At 34.0% G+C, this 19,361-nt stretch overlaps 1 protein-coding gene across 4 annotated transcripts; it reads left to right on the top strand.

Annotated features, from left to right (window-relative positions):
* The first annotated feature begins 12,320 nt into the window (after positions 1-12,320).
* LOC133874909 (mitogen-activated protein kinase 19-like) lies at positions 12,321-18,844 on the top strand. Of its 4 annotated transcripts, none has more exons than XM_062312821.1 (10): positions 12,321-12,727; positions 13,885-14,293; positions 14,552-14,679; positions 14,823-14,882; positions 15,836-15,985; positions 16,085-16,208; positions 16,387-16,591; positions 16,699-16,800; positions 17,123-17,286; positions 17,421-18,844. In XM_062312821.1, exons 1-10 carry the CDS (start codon positions 12,704-12,706, stop codon positions 17,843-17,845), a joined length of 1,791 nt encoding a protein of 596 aa, XP_062168805.1. In that variant the 5' UTR covers positions 12,321-12,703; the 3' UTR covers positions 17,846-18,844. The 4 variants fall into 4 exon arrangements, with proteins under 4 accessions (XP_062168805.1, XP_062168804.1, XP_062168803.1 ...); XM_062312820.1 differs by having other exon boundaries at positions 16,064-16,208; XM_062312819.1 differs by having other exon boundaries at positions 12,323-12,727; positions 16,085-16,240; positions 16,380-16,591.
* Positions 18,845-19,361: the final 517 nt, after the last annotated feature.

Here is a 19,361-nt window from a genome sequence, read left to right as displayed (position 1 = left end):
TTGAGAACACTTACGATTTAAAATGCGCGCGTTCGGACGCTCACTTGACCGTCCAGATGGCACCCGAGATAAAGTACAAAAATGAGTCTTTTTGGCTCTTTCCAAATCTCTCTCACCCCCACTCAATTTTCCCTTTAGTTTTCACCTAAAACCGTTGATCTACGATTATCCAAGCCCCCAACCTCAAATTTAACTCCGGAAACGTGATCTACGGAGCCCAATCTACGTTTCTACCGATTGGTTTGAGGTAATTTCGTAGACTCTTGTTCTTTGAAATTTTGGGTTAAATCTTGAGATATATAAGTTTGATCTTAATTATTCTTTAGACCATAAACTTTTGACCATAAAGAATAACTCATATAATAGTAAGCCCGTGGCTGTTATCCTGCCCAAGACGGTGTATCATGCCATATGATGCAATTTAATATTCATTGTCTTTTACACAAACTAGAGTTTACAGTAATCAAAAGTATATTACATGTGAATTATAAACATACTTGTTTGGTTCACAAAATAATCATGTTATTCGGGAAAAATAATAACAACTATCCATGTGAGTTTGTACTCACAAAATAATCATGCTATTCGGGAAAAATAATAACAACTATCCATGAGAGAATTTTCATTAAGAAAACAACTGAACACTTTATGTTGGTACAGTTTCCGGTATGGTCCTGACAACATGCCCTTCTTTGTTAATCTCGTCTTCTGATTGCTACAAAACAAACAAAGTCAAGAGAACACACCGGAGGTTGGTTGGCATTCCTCCCTCCGGTGCTTAAGTCAATGTTTATGTATAAAGTATGCTCTAGTGCGATAATTTAATCATGTTTTCATACCTGAGGTCTAGGCCTATTTATAGGCAAAATGATAAGTTCCTTTGCTGTCTTAGGATTTTGTCTTCTTTTTCTCCCTTAACCTAGGAGCGTCGTCAGAATCTGACATTGACTCGGAATCCTCCACTTTCCAAACTGAGGTTCTTTCCTTAGTAATCTCAAAAGTGAGATTCACGGCAATAAATCCGAGATTAGTGTCAGTCCCGGATTTCTAGGGACAGGGCGCGAATCTGAAATATCTAGGATCGCGCATAACGGATCCCCAGCTTGTTGCGCTGGTCCCGGGGCAATATCTTCCTGAGACTCTTAGATATTCGTTCTTGCAGGTTTATATCCGGTGGGCCACGGGCCCATATTCACAAGTGAACTAATGTGGGCTCAGATGCTTATAATTCTTGAAATACCGGACTAAATGGGATTATTTCCAACAGTTTACAATGAAAAGTTATAGTAAAACACTAAAGCTTAATAACCCTTGTACAAACAAAAATATAACCAACAAAAAACCCCTTTGCAAAACTAAACTAAAATCCCATCTATACCCTAAGCATTACAAAGTATAATATTTCCTTGTGTCTTCATAAATTTACCTTTGGTAGTAACCATATTTTCACTTCCCACTTAATCTGTTGTAAAAGATTTTCTTCAGTCTAAAGATTATTACCATGCCTTAGCATTCCTAGTTCTCCAAATATTGTAAATGGAAGAACCAAACACTAACCTGCAAATGTAGGCTTTCATAGTTTTACCATTCCACTCATGCAAACCCAAAGAAACTACATCATCCCAACAAGTGTGTTAGAAAATATTCAGAATATAATATTATTGATTTATATTTTTTTAGTCTAAGTCGATTTGTGTTTCCTTGTATAAGTCGATTTAGGTTTACTTGTATAGCCGTATAGGTCAACTTCTTCAACTAAAATAAAGACTTATGTATTATAAACAATCAAGTTATTGAGTATAATGTAGCTATTTGGTCTTTACTCTGTGGACGTAGGTCATAAACCGAACCACTTAATTCTCTGTCTCTTTTCTTTCTCTTGCTTCCGCTATTATTCTGCTTTTATTCTATTTTAAATTTATACACAAATCTCCCCAAAGTGGGTCGATTCAGCACACCACTTTGTGTAATAATCCGGTCTTATATTGGGAAGAGATGAATAGTTCACATAGAGTGAGTAATTTATAAAAATACTCATGGGTGTTAAGTCTTACATTGCCTAGTTATTAGGTGAAACTGAGTTTTATAAGTGATTATAAGAAAGTTTCAAATTGATTAGTCCTTTTGGGATGACAACATAGATGTGATTAACACTTTTTCTTGTGTCGTTATAAATGGTATCAAAGCTACCTAATAACGCCAGGTCATGTGGTACTGGAGCACCGCATGACGTGGCCTTGGGCCTCACATTAGGGGTTTAAGGGGAGAGTTTGTAACATCCCGGTCCCATATTAGGAAGAGATGAATAGCTCACATAAAGTGAATGGTTTATAAAGATACTCATGGGTACTAAGTCCTACATTGTCTAGTTACTAGGTGAAACTGAGCTTTATAAGGAATTCTAAATAAACTCGAAATAGACCAATCTTTTTGGGGTGATAGTGCAGATGTGACTATCGTTTTTCTTTGAGTTGTTACACATAGCCCCATAACATTTTTTTCAAATTCTGCCAATACTAAACCCACAAGAAAAAAATAAAAATGATTTATATTTTTAATCCCCTTCTACCACTCGATAACGCATCCCTCGTTGTCAACCAAGTGACAAAAGCTTGGTTAGGAATGAAATTAGAAAGTTGTGTGTTTGCTTATCGTTGTCTGCGTGTGTACGTCCACGGTTGTCCGTACGCGGTTCACACCTCAGAGATATTGAGGACAAAAAGTTGAAATTGTGGCGTGGATGGATGGAAGTTTGCCAAGGCAATTCACACCTCAGTGTGTGGTCGTTGCAACAGATCGAGGTTCCAGTATAGACAGCAATATATGCATGAAATAAGTGTTCAATTAAATTCTTCTTACAGGAATGGATGGAGACGTATGCCTTGTGATTGCTGTTGTTACACGTACGTTTGGCGGCCAACTTGAGTGGGGCTTTGAGGGAGACAAGTCAAAAACACTATTGCAATTCATTGATATTCAGTGTTAAAGTGGGTGGGACGACAATAAGAGACATAAGCTTAATTATCAACTGCACCATCTGAAAGCACACTTCCTGTTCTTTTTTCTTTTTCTTTTTAATTCCATTTCTGTGAAGGCTAGCTTCCCTTAAAATGCAGATAGAATTCAAGACATCTTTTGTTTTATTTTATTTTAAGACGATCGAGGACAATCCAAAAACATACAGCCTATCAAAAAAGGAGGCCTCAAAACACTGCCAATTAATGTGAAGCTTTGCCACCATTGAGGGGGAGATTTAACAATGGATACAAATCAATCGGTCAGAAAACTGTCAGTTGAATCGGTGGTAGCAGCCCCAGCTGACAGTACAGTGCTTAGACTGATAAAGTCCATTGTAGAATAAAGGATAAAGGACCGTATAAGCTAGGGTTTGACCCTTGACATATTGTTGGTAGTGTTTTGAACAAATTATACCCACGAGACATGAGACATCTACATCCTACATTTTTTTGTATATCTCATATAAATATATATATATATATTTTTTTTAAATTAATCATTTAATTCATAGGTCCTACCTATTCAATAATTATTATTATTATTTTTTTTTTAAAAAAAAAAAAAAAATCATTTCTGCTATTCCTACATATGCAAGAAAAGATAGCCACATGGTCCTTTTAAGTCTAGCTAGCAAGGTCAAGAAAGATGGAATCTAGGAGAGTAGGCCTTGTCTCTCCAACGGTGAAGGACAATCATGGAGTAGAGCTTTATCGTTGCAGCCTAACACACAGATGTTGATTCGCTTATATAGCTAAAAATTAAGAAGGTACTCTCATCCAAAAATTTACAGAAATGTATATAATTGGCTTTAAAAAATTGACACGTATTTTTATGCATAATTAAAAATTAACAAAATAGAAAAACTAAAAATAAGAATAACTTTTAAAAATTAAAAACTTTTTTTAAAAAAAAAATAAAAAACAAGGGTGCTTGAGCCACCTTTATGACTAGTTTGGGGGTGGTTCGGCTATCCTTAAAGAGCAAAATAGGATTGGCCAAAACTAACCCCAAGAACCTTGGGGTTAGCTTGGGGTAGCTGAGCCACTCCTGTTTAGCCCGGAGATGGTTTCAGCCACCCTAGATCGGCCAGTCTAGGGTGGCAGAACTAATATTACAAAATTTGATATAGTAATGCAAGAACATATTTGGCATATTCAAAATGGTGATATCCATTATTATTATCTTGGACATAAGAAACAAAATAAATTGATAAAACTAAAGAAGCAAAATATTTTTCAATTATACTTAATTGTAACGTGAATGAAAGCCATCAAGAGCAAATGTCTCTCATACTATGATGTGTTGATAATTTCTAAAAGTCGATTTTGTATAATTTCTGAAAGTAGATTATACTACTAGAAAAAGTCTTTTTAATGAATCTATAAATGAAATAAAAAATTTTGAACTAGACATTAAAGATATATAAGGACAATTATACCATAATGGATCTAATATGAAAGGAAAATAGAAAGGGATGCAAAAAAGACTTTATTAATATAAATCCTAAAGCATGTTACACATCAAATAACAGTACACATACCCCCTCTCAAATTAACATTCAATTTGCAATATCTCCTAACTAAAGATTGCATTAATGTCTCCCCTGCCCCCAAAACTGCCAAAATTTGCAATGTACCTTTTTTGTTCTACAAAAAGAAAAAAAAATACATTTAAATTTTTTAATAAGACAATAATACCCCCCAAAAAAAGGAAAACAGAAGTAGGTCTTGTGACCTATGGCAGCCCATGGTCGTTGTTGTAGGTATGGTGACCCACGGCAATTGACTTGGGTATGCATGTCACCACTTTTTATTTTTATTTTTATATAAGGATATTTCTGTCATTTGAGAAACATTGCAAAATTAATAGTAGAGTCAAAGGGGAATTCTAACCTAATATTGTTGATGAAAGTGTAAAAAGAAAAGGGATGCAAAAATGCAAAATTAGTCCCTATAGTTTATGTGATTTGTAATTGGCTCCATGTGGTATCAAAACAAACTCGAAAATCCCTGAGGTATGCTAAAAAAGTAATTTATTCTCTACAACCAAATTTTGTCTACTGACTTAACATATTCCGATAGTGTAACAAGTCAGAACCAATAAAATTATAACATGTATCATATTTAAGTTAGTATCAGACTAACAGAATCTGTTAAGTCGGTGGACATAATTTAACTGTAGAAAGTAAATTGTTTATCTGGCATATATTACGAACTTATGAATTTATTATAATACCACGAAGAGTTAATTGCAAATCAAGTAAAAAATAAGAAAGTTGCATGCCTGTTTTTGTGGTTGACATGAATGCCATGCTGGTGAAGAGTACAATGGTACATGAAGCTTGCTGGTCTGTTCCGTAGGCTACTTCTCTATAATTAAGTTATAAAATTGTGAAGAAAGAGGTTGATTGGCAGAAGCTATTTTATAGTTGGATTAGTTGATACCTACAAAAGATTATCTAAAGTGGCCGATCATAGACAAAGACGACGACCAATAGCATGCGTGGAAGACAAGAAAAATGATGTAGTGAATTGGCAGCATTTGAGCAAAAGGTGTCCAAACCTTTCCATGAGCATTACTTAAATAAATCTTCCAAATACAAACACACTTTTAGATGTTATTTGACAATAAATGGAAGCAATTTGCATTACTTTATTGGATTTTTCTCAAGTGGTCAATAACTTACACTAGTTGCCTTAAATGTTGTTTAATTTGGATCTGCCAATCCTTTTCGATCAACTTGGTTAAAGTGGAAACTTAATATTTTGATTTTAGGGTGTACCACCCTTAAAATTAGGTAATTGTCTTACTTAATTTGGAGAGTTATGGGTGATTCATCCAGATCATTTAATTGGTAGCTAATGGGTAGAATTATCCATAAACTGATCAAAGTTAAAAAAAACATGCGGAAATCGGAAATCATTATTTGAGACTTTTAAGAATAAATTTTTAAGAAATAATTATGTATTATCAATCATAGACTCAGATCCTTTAAATAGACATTACAATAGCAATTAATTACTAGTTACACAACTTGACAATACGAGCTAATAGCTTGGTATTTTCACCCCAGGGAATTTCTCACTCTACTGCCTCGTAACCTGCTAAGCCGTAAATACCAAGGTGTTTGATGGGGGAGAAAAGTAATTGCATAAGTCCACGACTTAGTAAATAAATCATTTCAAAATTGGTTATACAATAAGCCTTAGGTAACAGTTTCTAACTCTGGAATTATAAAAGTGTTTTCACAAAAATGATATGTGTTGCCCCCGTTATTACACCAAATAAAAATGTAGTTTATTTTAAAGAAATGACAAGGTATAATTCCGGTAACAAGCCTTAATACTTTAATGTAGAGAAATATGCTATATATATATGGTCTACTTAAGATGTTAACTCCTTCCTAACAGGGTTGGCGTTGTTCCGAGGGATCTGTAATATAATACCGGTGCCCCAGATATATAGTATATATACACCGTCATATACTAGCAGCCCGACTGAGTTCGATCTCGGGTGGCCCACGCTACTAGCAAAGTCGTAACCATGACTCCTATTCAAACATGGTGCATCGATCACAAAACAACCATTGAATACAAGATCCATCATAACATAATCATAAATCTTTGTGACCATAGAGTCAAGCCCGTATAGTAAGCTCATGCCCGTCCTACTGCACATATTAGTGTATTATGTCATACAATGTAAATATTGTTCATTTATCATCATCATTATAAAACAAGTAATAATCGTTTCAAAGCAGTTATAAAAATAGTAGACTCATGACATATAATTATGAAGAATAAAGCTTGGTCAGTCCGCTGACATATCGTACGTTAAAGTGAGACCATATTTTTAACTATTTACTTACCTTAAACGTTCATCCATAGGTTTGGACATCTTGAACTGCTGTTACTATGAAACATACCCTAGTATTAAACATAATACAACGAGGGTTTTAACTTATGCACGTGAAAAATCCTAAATTCAACCTTGGCATTCTAACCTACCCTTAAAACCCTAATTAACCATTTCTGGCCACTATCAAACGTTTGGTATCGGGGTCAAGCGTTCGATGAGCAAGGGTTGAATGTTCGGTCAATTACAACGAACGTTTGAGGGATGCCAAAATACATGAAAAACTCAAAGTTCTTGCCTAGACCATTTTCTATCATAACCAAAGCTCATAATAACTTTATAAAAACATGTTAAACCAAATTAACATGAGAGTTTATGGAAAGCGGGAGTAAGTTCCCAACTTTTAGAAAGCTATTTCCTTTTAAGATATATAAATTATGAACTCAACGTGGTAAGTTTAAGATTCATAAAAGCATGGTAACAGAACACCAACAACATGAAAAACAAGTTTAAGGTTCAAAGTTTACCTTAATGAAGATTAGACAACACCAAGACTACTTATTTCTTTCTCTAGGATATTTTTCTCTCCAGGAATGGAGTGATTAGGATTCATGGAAGAATAGGGAAGTCTGAAGGGCGTGTGATGGCTTTTATGGGCGTGGGTTGAAGGGGATAAGACTGAATGATGTGGATAATATGTTAAAATTACTATTTCAGGCATGGTTGAACGTTCGGTGTATTACTTCGAACGTTCGATGTATTGTTTTTGAATAGGAAAGGGATCCACTTCAAACGTTTGGGTATGGGTCCATCTCGAACGTTCCAGAGATTCTTCTAACGTTTGGGTGGGATTAAAATTATTTATTTGTTTTGATTTTGAGGAAAATTATTTTAAGGTAATTAGTTGAGTAAATTTAGCAATATAAGTATATTTTTATAAAATGAAATTTATAGCGGTTTGTTACTTCTAATTTTCATTTAATTATTTATGGGGTATTACATAGGGTCTATTTGAGTTTGTGGTTTAAAAAAGTGCGATTAAAAAATTACAATTTTAAAATGTGCAATTTGAAAACGTAATTTTAAAAACGCAGTTAAACGTTTGGTAAAATTGTGATTTAGCTTTTAAAATAATGCACTTTTGAAAATGCATGCCATTTTTACGATTTGAAAACACAATTTGTTTCTATGTTTTTAAACCGTAAATTTTTTAAAACACACTCTTGTATGGTACACCTTCTGAAATTTAATTTTAAATCACACTTTTGACTTGAAAAATCGAGCTCCTATGCACATTCTTATAGCTAAAAGACCTTTAGAACCATCGAGATTCAGGGGTGAATTATCACCACTAAGGTCATCACAAGGCCGTTTTATAAGATATTATATATATATATATATATATATATATATATATATATATATATATATATTGAAGGGAGGGAATGTACTTTCAAAAGCTATTTTCATCTTAGGCAATCTGAAAACGATAAATAAATTAAAATCATGATAAAATCGTAATCTTTTGAAATCACACTAATCTAGCCAATTAGACAAATATATTGCCATTCAATTGGATTATACTCAAATGGGTAGTGGTAAGAAGCACTCTTAAGCCAATTTCTACATTTTAGTAAATTACAAAAATTCCATCAGCTTCCATCACAAACTCCCTAAAACTAAAAGAATTGATTAGTGGATTACGACTTTTAAAATTAAAAAATACATGTTTTTGTATTTAAACAACTAAGGGATACTTATCACGTTAAAATACACCAAAAACTTTTGCTTTTACCAAAACAAAAGGTCCAAATGATTCTCTCATTTCCTTTCAACCAAGGGTGATGATTTATTTTTATTGTATTAGGTTCGACTCATTTTGTTAAACGAGTCAGCAAACCTCTCAATTTTAACTCGCTAATTTTGTGTTTAATTCATGTCGAGTTTATGGGTTGTATAAAAAATTGACAGCCTTTATATGTCGCGTGTCGGATTCGAATTGTGTCGAAGAATTTGTATATTGCATAAGACTATATATGTTAATCTTAATTCGACTCATTTTGTGTTGGGTTCATAAATCTTGTAAAAAATTGACAGCCCTACTTTTACGCATAGGGTTTACCTGTTTTTGTAAATTTATAAAACACTCTTATATGGAATATTTAAAATAAATTTATTTTTCTTTATGTTCTTTTTATTTTTTATTTTTTTTTATTGGTAATTCTTTTTCTAAGTAATACAAGGAGGAAGGGGATAACGAAGAACACTCTACTGCCACACCTTCCTTTCCATTTTTTTTTTAATTTTTAATTTTAATCATTATTTCTCAACTCATACGATAAATAGTAACAAATGTGATAAATAATAAAATATTAATATTAATTTAAAAATAAGATTAAAACTTAATAATTTTTTTTTTTAAAAAAATATAAGATAAGAAATACTAATGTGATAAAATATTTATTATTCAATTTAAAAAATAATAATAATATTTTTAAAAAAATTAGTAGATAGAAATTTTAAGAAAGAGAAAAAAATTTACAAGATAGAAATGCAAAATACTACACCCGTCCCATTCTATTTTATTGGATTGATGTAGTAATATCCATCAACTCTTCGATTTTTTTTTTTTTTTTTAACAAAAACTTGTCAATGACTGATAAACACTGTTATATCATTTTAGTGAAATAAAATAAGATGAAGATATAGTATGTAGTATTGAGATTTGGCTAAAAAATCACTACATCATATAATTTGTAGTTGTTTTTATGGGACTAGATTTAATTTTACTCTATTTTTCTCATAAAATATTTAATAAAAATGATATAATTAATCTTCCACTCATCTCCTACTTATCATTTCATTTTTAAATCTGGCATTAAATTTATGAGACTTAACGTGAGTTATAATAATTTTAAAACTTAATCAATACGTGTATTTTTTTTTTAAAATTATTTGAAGACATTTTTTTTGCTTTTCTACATCGTTTTGAGGTTGGCCACGTAGGATATACCTGGCAGGGAGTAATCCACGTTAGTTGGATACAGTAAATATATTGGGTTTACTTATTGGGGAGTGATCCTTACACTTACAATGCACAACAATAACACAACACCAAGACATAATAGAGTGGGGCCATGTGTGGATTCTACTCCATTGTGCCTTGATGTTGTGTTATTATTGTGTAGTGTGAGTGTTTTAATCATTTCTCTTACTTCTTCCCCAACTTTTACCCTGATTTTTTCTATATCGTCCGCCTCGATCTCATCCATTCTCGCACACCTTCCTGAGTCCTGGTTTCCTGAAAGTCTGAAACTCAACTTCTTCCTCAGCTCATCGTCTTCTTCACGAGTCACGCGGTTCAGTCAACTCAGCTCATTGTCTTCCTCACGAGTCACGCCGGTCACCACCCATTTCTTCTTCCTCAAGAGTCACTGCCCGACGGCGACATAATTTTGGAACTCCGGTTCGTAATGGATCGGAGCTTCCCTTTTAGTGAATAAAACCCGTGAGATATTTTGAGGCATCAGCCATTACTTGGGGACTCAGAGGTGAAGAGAGGGTGGTTAGTGGGTGGGTAGAACTGCCAAGAAATCACGCGCTCACCAACCTAGGGTAGAATTTTAATCACCAGGACGTACCGTGAACCAAAAACACGTAAAATTAAATTATTCTTTGAAACTGATCAGCACCGATTCAACCGTCCACGATATATTGTGGGAGAAATATCTTTCATGATAATTCAGAGTACGTTATCGGAACAAAGCTGCGGTGTCTGTGGTATATGGAAATCAAAAGAGTTACCAGCATCGTTACGGCGAAAGAAAAAGAAAAGCAATAACCCCCAATCCAATTCCTGTTCCAAAACCACCATAAATGAGTGGCGACCGGCGTGACTCGTGAGGAAGACGATAAGCTGAGTTCCCTGAACTGCGTGACTCTTGAGGAAGAAGATGAGTACGTGTCCTACGTGGCCAACACAAAACGAAGTGGAAAAGTAAAAACAAAAAAAAAAGAAAAAAAGAAAAGAAAAATTGTCTTAATTATTTAAATAATTACGTGATATGATACGGGTGACTAATGAAATTTGATTAATAAAAAATGAGTTTAAAGAGTAATTCGTAATTATAATTTAGGAAAAAGTACATATAACCTCCTCAAATTACTACATCATTGTCAATGTACCCCCCAAACTACCAATTGTGTCAATCTTCTCCCTTAAACTACTAGAAAATGTCAATGTCCCCCTAATAACAAAAATGTCATTCATAAAATTATTAAAATAAAATAAAAACTAAAAAAAATTATTAAATAAAATATAAAATAACAAAAAATTATTCCAAAAAAAAATTAAAAATTAAAACTGTTTTTTATTATTATTTTTTAAATAATAATTTTCAGTTTTTTTCTTTTATCTTTTAAAACAATTTTTTTTTTTTTTTTTAATTAAATAAAAACTGGTTTTTTTTCATTTGTTTTATTTTTTAAAAAATAAATAAATAAATTTCAGTTATTTTTTGTTTTTTCGTTTTTTTTTTCTTTAAAAAAAATGTTCTTTTCGTTTTTTAATTTAATAAAAACTGGTTTTTTTTTTCATTTGTTTTATTTTTTTAAAAAATAAATAAATTTCAGTTATTTTTTGTTTTTTCGTTTTTTTTCTTCAAAAAAATTTGTTATTTTTCGTTTTTTAATTTAATAAAAACTGGTTTTTTTTTTTTTTTAAAAAAAAAAATCAGTTATTTTTTGTTTACTTTTTTTAAAAAAAAATTAAAAAATTTGTTCTTTTTTTTAAATATTTTTTTTTCCTTTTTTTATTTAATTTTATTTAATTTTTATTTTTAAGTTTTTTAGTTTTAGTTTTATTTTTTTTTGAATTTATGAGAACATTTTTGTCTTATTCAAAAAAAATTAGGGTCATTTTTGTCTTTTTGTTGGTCTTAGGAGGGATATTGACATTTTCTGGTAGTTTAAGGGGGGAGATTGACACAATTGGTAGTTTAAGGGGTACATTGACAATTAAGTGGTAGTTTGAGGGGGTTACGTGTACTTTTCCCTATAATTTATTACAAAAATTTTGTATGAACTTTTTATACCATAAAATATGATTTATAATTGAGTAATGATTTAATGCCACCAAAATATATAACTTTTCACCACCTTGTCACATAGGTAAGGTGGTCCCCCACTACTTTTTGAGTTTTTTTATTTTTTAAAAATAAATTAAGGTGAGTACCACATAGACAAGGTAGTAAAATATTGTACATTTAAGTGGTAGTGAATCATTACTCTTTATAATTTAAGCCAACTCTAAAACAAATGGTGCAACTATGGGTAGTTTTAAAACTAAATTTAAACCGTTAAAAGACCAAAGAACCCTTGATAGTATCTAAGCCAGATCCCCTTTATAAAATGGACTTGGAATGAGTGGATAAGGAAGAACACCGCGTATATACTATATATAAACCACACCTTCCTGTAATTTTCTCTCTGTCACTTGAGTTTGTATATTTAAACTAGGGTTGTGCGGCACTCGAAATCCCCAAATTGTCCCAAAGTCGTGGGTCTCAAATTCGACGACTCTCGGTGGAGTTCGAAGTAGTTTATTGGTAATTGCGGAGGTTTTTGGTGGATCTGGGATTTCAGTGGTGGGGGATTGAGATTTGGATGTGGTGAGTGTGTGTGAAGAAACGTTTCGGGCGAAATCTGAGAAGGGACTGTACTGTGGGCTGGTGATCTGGAGTTGGTCTCGCTGGGGCAAATGCGGTTAAGTTTTGCTCTGAATTCTTGAAATTTTCAATTTGATCTGAAAGAAAAAGCAAGAACAAAGAATATGCTGCAAAATCAGCCAAGGAAGGTCTCTCTATCTCCCTCTCGCTCTTTCTTTCTTTCTTTCTCTGTCTCTCGCTATTTGGTTGATTTGGGGTTGTGATCTGTTTGGTTGCTGAGAAAATGCGGGAATGTGAAGACTGAAAATCTGGGCGCGGGGGTTGGGGGTAGGTAAGCTTTTAGTTGGTGGTCCTAACTTGTGATCGACGTCGATGAATAAAACGTAGACAACGTAGGATCTAAATTGAGCAGACCTAAGTAAAAGAAAGAAATAAAATAGAAGATGAAATTACTCGATACTGTGAAACATAAACTGCAGCAAATATAGCTTTTCAAGGTTGTTGATTCTTTTTCTTTTCTTTTGTTTTTGTTTTTTTGTTTTTTAAAATTCTGGTAAAACTTAAAAGAACAGTATGATCTTTAAATGAACATGTGGGTTTTGGATTGATGTGGGTCGGCCGTAAGTTCTTAATTTGATGTGTTTGGATAAACAATTATTCAGTTGATTCGGATAAACAATTGTGCTTTTGCTATAAAACCTAAAAGCGAACTATTGATTCCGTCTTATGTGGGCTTCTTTATGGGGTTTCTTATTTTTTTTATGTATCACAGTGCTGTAATTCAATTCCAAGAAAGGAATCCGGTTTCTTATATTACTGGTTGATACTTCATTTCAGCAAATTGTTATGCTTTCTTTCTCTCTAGTGCCAGATTCTATTCCCATAATATTTTTTTTGTTGGGAGCTCATATATTTTGAACTTTTTGAAACTTTTAAATTCTTTGATTTTTGTAATTTAAAATTTTATAACTCATTGAAAGTTGCCCATTTTGGCTTTGTGATTGACTGATGAGCTCGGAAACTTGGATTTGTGACAAGGATCAAGAAACACTGAAATACTTAAAAGTTATTGTTTAGAACAATGTTTGGCTTGGCTTTTTGTTGATCCCAGGCTATGTTCTTGTGGGTATGGTTAGTTTAGGTTAGGGGACCTGTAGTGCATCTATGAATTTTGTGCACTGCTAGCCTTATACTCTTAGTTTGGTATGGTTAGTGAGAACGGGTTAATTCCCTGTTTACACTGTATATAACGTTAATTCTTGATAGTTATTTGTTGTCTGGACTAAATCATCCTACTTAAGATCCAAATATACACAAATTTGACTTTTTTTTTTTCATTTGTCAGGACCTGAAGGAGATTGATTTTTTTACTGAGTATGGTGACGCAAATCGATATAGAATTCTTGAAGTTATTGGGAAGGGAAGCTATGGAGTTGTTTGTGCAGCAATTGACACACATACTGGGGAGAAAGTAGCAATAAAAAAAATACATGATGTTTTTGAGCACATCTCTGATTCTATACGGATCCTGCGTGAAATCAAGTTGCTCAGGCTTTTACGGCATCCTGATATTGTTGATATTAAGCGCATCATGTTGCCACCGTCAAAGAAGGAGTTTAAAGACATTTATGTTATTTTTGAGCTAATGGAGTCTGATCTTCACCAAGTGATTAAAGCTAATGATGACTTGACCCATGAACACCATCAGTTTTTCCTTTATCAGATGCTACGAGCTTTGAAATTTATGCATACCGGTAATATTCCTGGGCATGTGTGCGCGCTCTTTTTCTATACTTACTTTTGTGGTGGTTACTTATGCCACTAGATTTCTTTTTATTGTTTGTGGCAATAATTTTATCTTTTGTTAGCGGCAGAATCTCGACTTCATTTTATTCCATCATAAATGAACCCTTTTTTTTATTATTTATTTTTTTAATATATATATATGAGAGGCTAGGGGGAGTCTGGAATCTGTTGTGGGCATTGTCATGATTTAAGTTGATTGGTTGCAGCAAATGTTTATCACCGAGATCTTAAGCCGAAGAATATATTGGCGAATGCAAATTGCAAACTCAAAGTTTGTGACTTTGGACTAGCAAGAGTTGCATTTAGTGATATGCCAACAACAATATTTTGGACGGTACATTGTTTTCCTTTACTCCCTACAACTAGATTTTAGGGCATTGGCTCAATTAATTATTATTATTATTATTTATTTTTTTATTTTTTAAGTAGTGAGTGAAGTGTCATCTTTTATGCTGTTTCTTTCAATTGACTTTGCAGGACTATGTTGCTACAAGGTGGTATAGGGCTCCGGAATTGTGTGGATCATTCTTCTCAAAGGTATATTGTCCTCCATGCACGGCTAATCCTTATGTGCAGTTTTCTCATTTGCTAGCTACCCCTATGTTAGCACATGAATAGCATCTCCCAAATTCATGTCATTTATGTCGATGGAAGTAATTTGTTATGCATGCTGTTTTGTATAATCTTAACATATTTCATTTCTCTCTCTCTCTCTCTCTCTCCATGATTGTTTCTGCTAAATTCATTTTACAGAGATCTTCTTTACTGCTTTGCATTTTTTAGTAAAGCGTTTTTCACAGGCATGTTAGAATAGTTTTTACTTAGTTTGATGGGTATGTATCCAGGAGTACTTTTCTTACATCGTTCACCATATTATCTCGAACTAGTCATATTAGAAATTTAAATGTTTCAGTTATTTGTTTAGTTTCATTGAAAACAGTGGAACACTTAAACCTAATTTTGGTGTTGTGGCATGAAGTTTGAAGTGAAAACTCATGTTGGATATTATAATGTCCTGGACTCATTGAAGTCCGATTGATTGCTGGTTGAATTGCAACTTGACTCCAATCTTGTATTTGAAAGTTCTTTAGGACTTTATGCATGCTTATCGAGCACCTATGTGCAGGAAGATTTTAGACAAGGGTTTGAATGGGTATGATATAGGCAGGATAGTATATTTGTTCTTTATTTATCCCATCCCTTTTAGCATCTTTACGTAGTTTATCCTCTAGCCAGAAAAGATGGGTATAAACATTGAAAATCACATTTTTAGAATGTCTCCCAAGTGCTTATAGGAAGCAGTAATGCCTAGATTATAATAATTCTTGTTCAGGGAGGACTGTTGAACTGTCTTGGAAGTTTACATATCTGTCATTCAGGTAATTGTGTCAGGTTATGTCAGTTTCTCTGAAACAGTTAAATTGCAGTGTTAACTTTCGTAGTTGGTCAAAATATATTCTTTGTCTGACTTGTTTTAGTATCTTTCACAGTATACACCTGCAATTGATATATGGAGTATTGGCTGCATCTTTGCTGAGATACTGACGGGGAAGCCCTTATTTCCTGGTAAAAGTATTATTCATCAATTAGATTTGATCACTGATCTTCTTGGGACACCTTCACCAGAAACCATTTCAGTGGTAAGATACATCTCTCTGTCACTTTCTCTCTGTTGTTGTGCAAGTTATAGTATTGCTTTTCCATGCTCTTGATATTAGATGTGTGTTGAAAATATCCAGGTTCGAAATGAGAAGTCGCGAAAATATTTGACAGAAATGAGAAAAAAGCCTCCTGTGCCCTTTCAACAGAAATTTCCAAATGCAGATCCTCTTGCACTTCGCTTATTGCAGAGGCTGTTAGCATTTGATCCAAAGGATCGGCCAACTGCTGAGGAGGTCTGTGTTCTTTAATATTTTTCTTGTTTGAATACAGTCTGAGATTCATCTAGCCAGCATATCTATGGAGCCTCTTTAATGATTTTTTTTTTCTAAGTTTTTCCTTTTCTTGCCTAATTCTTTCTTTTTTTCTTCTTAGGCGTTGGCTGATCCTTACTTTAACGGGCTTGCCAAAGTTGAGAGAGAACCTTCTGCTCAGCCAATCTCAAAGTTGGAGTTTGAGTTTGAGAGAAGAAGGGTGATAAAGGACGACATCAGAGAACTAATATACCGAGAGATACTAGAATACCATCCTCAGCTGCTCAAAGACTACGTGAATGGAACTGAAGGCACAAATTTCCTATATCCTAGGTTTTAAAATGCTTTTCACTGAGAACAGTTGCATGTGTATTTTTTTCCTTCTAAATGTATTATGTTTTGTACTTTATGATGATTTTTTGCATATTACCTCAATGCAGTGGTATATGTCAGTTCAGAAAGCAGTTTGCACATCTCGAGGAAAATGGTGGTAAAAGTTCACCAGTTTATCCATTAGAGAGGAAGCATGTCTCTCTCCCACGGTAAAGGCGCAAGTTCAAATCTATTCAATTTCAGTGTGTGTTTGTGTTGCCTAGGCTCCCCATACATGGAAAGTATGGGAGTGGAGCCCTTAACAGTCCATCTATGTCCTTTCTGAGTGTGTGCTCGTGTGCACACCAATGCTTCCTGGGCTTCTTTGCCTATTGGAAGAGTGGAACTACAAACAAGTCTAATTGTTAACTTAGTAATGGAAGGGTTAAATGTGGAATGATTTTACTGCTACAGAGGATACTGTGATTTTGGAAGCTTAACTTTTGCTATAGCATATCCTGATAAGTGTGGTTTACCAAACTTTGTTTGCAGGTCCACTGTTCACTCAAATACAATTCCTCCTAGTACACAGAAAAATTTGACTCCGTATCAGAACCGGAAAATTGCAGAGCAGGCTTCAACGAATTTTAGGTCAATGGATGCGACTTCTGGAAATCCATCTAAAGTTTCACGGCCTCCACCAAGGGTTCCAACAGGTAGGTGTGGCATTCTCTATGTTTCTCTGTTTCCTTTCTTTGTCAAGCAATATTAATACTATGTTTGAGGGAGTTTTGAAATCTTCCCAGATTCTATACTGTGATTGTGATGTTTGTTTTTTTTCTCTGCACAGCAAAACCTGGTAGAGTTGTGGGACCAGTACTACCTTATGAGGATTTGAGAAGTATAAAAGATGAATATGGTTCAAGGATGTATGATAGAATTGCAGTTCCTACTCCTCAGGCAGTAACTGCACAGTGGTTTCTCAAGACTCAGACGGTGAATCGAGAGAAATCTGGGTTAGAGGAAGAGAGGGATTTGTCACAGGCCAAACCCCAACAATGCAACGCTACAGCCAAACCGGCCTCGGGCATGGCAATGGATGCCAACGCTAATCCATATATCCAATCGCAAGCCAAGGGAGACCAGTTGAACGAACGAATTACCATCGATGCAAAACTGCTGCATGCACAGTCACAATTTGGTGCAGCTGGTGCTGCAGCTGTAGCTGTAGCTGCTCACAGGAATGCAGGAGCGGTTAAGTATGGACTATCTTAAGTGGGGTCTTGGGAATCCTCCTGGAGTGTGGGTGGGCAACAAATCCATCCTGGGATTTGGAGATGGAAGGTGGGGATAGTTAGGATCTCTTCCCGGAAAGAGGAGGGTTTTTTTCTAGGTTTTATCCACTTGGTACTTGTTTTTGATCATGTAAATGTCATTATACATATCTCTCATTCTTGAAGTTGGTAATAAAAAAAAAAAAAAAAAAAGGTATTTCTTGACACGTCAGAGATCAAGTACTTGTGGTGTCCATTGTTGGTTACTAATTTTATGAAATTTCCAGGAAACGAGAAAAGCTCTGGCGGGATGGATCATTATTTTCTCTCTGGGATCGCTTTTTATTTACTGAACTATATATAACATTAATTAATGTGAAGTTGAACTCGTAAACCGCCAATTGGGTTCATTCGGCAACGTCATTACTTCTCCTTCTTGTAGTAGTAGTAGTACGTATGGCTTACACCGACTTTCGCTTATACGACATTCGACTTGTATAAAAAGGCTCCACACCCAGACCCAGTAGAGTGAAAAGGAGAAAGAGAGATTTCTTTTGTTTCGAATTCCTTCTACCCTCTGCTTCTACGTTGTGTTCCCGGCCTGTTTGTCCGAGTCTTTGGAGAAGAAGATGAAGGCGCTCCTAGGCTGTCTCTGGAAAAAGAAACATGCTTCAGAGCCCAACGCCAAGCCAAGTGCAACCACTTGCTGGTCAGTTCAACGAGAGAAAAAGAAAAAGGAAAAGGGTCCAAGTGCCAAGACCAAGACCAAGACCAAGACCAAGGCCAAGACCAAGAGAACCCAAGATTCTGGCACGGTTGTCGTCTTTGCAGGGGCAGGCTGCGGCGGCGGTTGTGGTGGTGGTTGTGGAGCTTAATCAAACCTTCCTTTATTTTTTATTTTTATTTTTTAAAATGCATCTTTGTCAGTGTATCGCTTTGTGGAACTCACTAAATTTCGTGTGGTTCTATTTTGATTTTTGAATAAAATACTTTTCATCGATCCTCGTTTCCTTGGGCTTAATAATTACGTTACAATTAGTTGTATGGATCCGAACGAAATTTTCCATCCCTTGGGCTCTTTTTTTTTTTTTCTTTTCTTTTTCCCTATTTTCAGAAATAAATAAATAAATAAAAGCTTTATTCTTAAGGGTCTATTTGAGTTTTCAATTTAAAAAAGTGCGATTTTAAAATGTGATTTATAAAAATGTAGTTAAGAGTTTGGCAAAATTCCAGTTAAGAATTTGGTAAAATCGTAGTTTAATCTTTAAAATCGCAGATTAGCCTTTAAAATTATGCGTTTTTAAAAAAACATCACATTGCTTGCGATTTCAAAAAGAAGATTTCTACTTTTCCAAATCACAATTTTAAAAAAACGCAATTCTCAAAAGATTTAGTTTTTGTAATTTAGTTTAAAATCACACGTTTTGTTTACAAAATCATAATCTCAAATGCAAATAATTATGCACCGGATCTAACAAAAAAGAAAAGAAAAAAAGAACAGGTCTAGTTGCATTGAC

The sequence above is a fragment of the Alnus glutinosa genome, chromosome 8 (genome assembly GCF_958979055.1).
Source record: "Alnus glutinosa chromosome 8, dhAlnGlut1.1, whole genome shotgun sequence".
NCBI classification, from domain to species: domain Eukaryota; kingdom Viridiplantae; phylum Streptophyta; class Magnoliopsida; order Fagales; family Betulaceae; genus Alnus; species Alnus glutinosa.
Note: the sequence above shows the minus strand (reverse complement) of the source record. Positions and strands in the feature narration are given on the sequence as shown.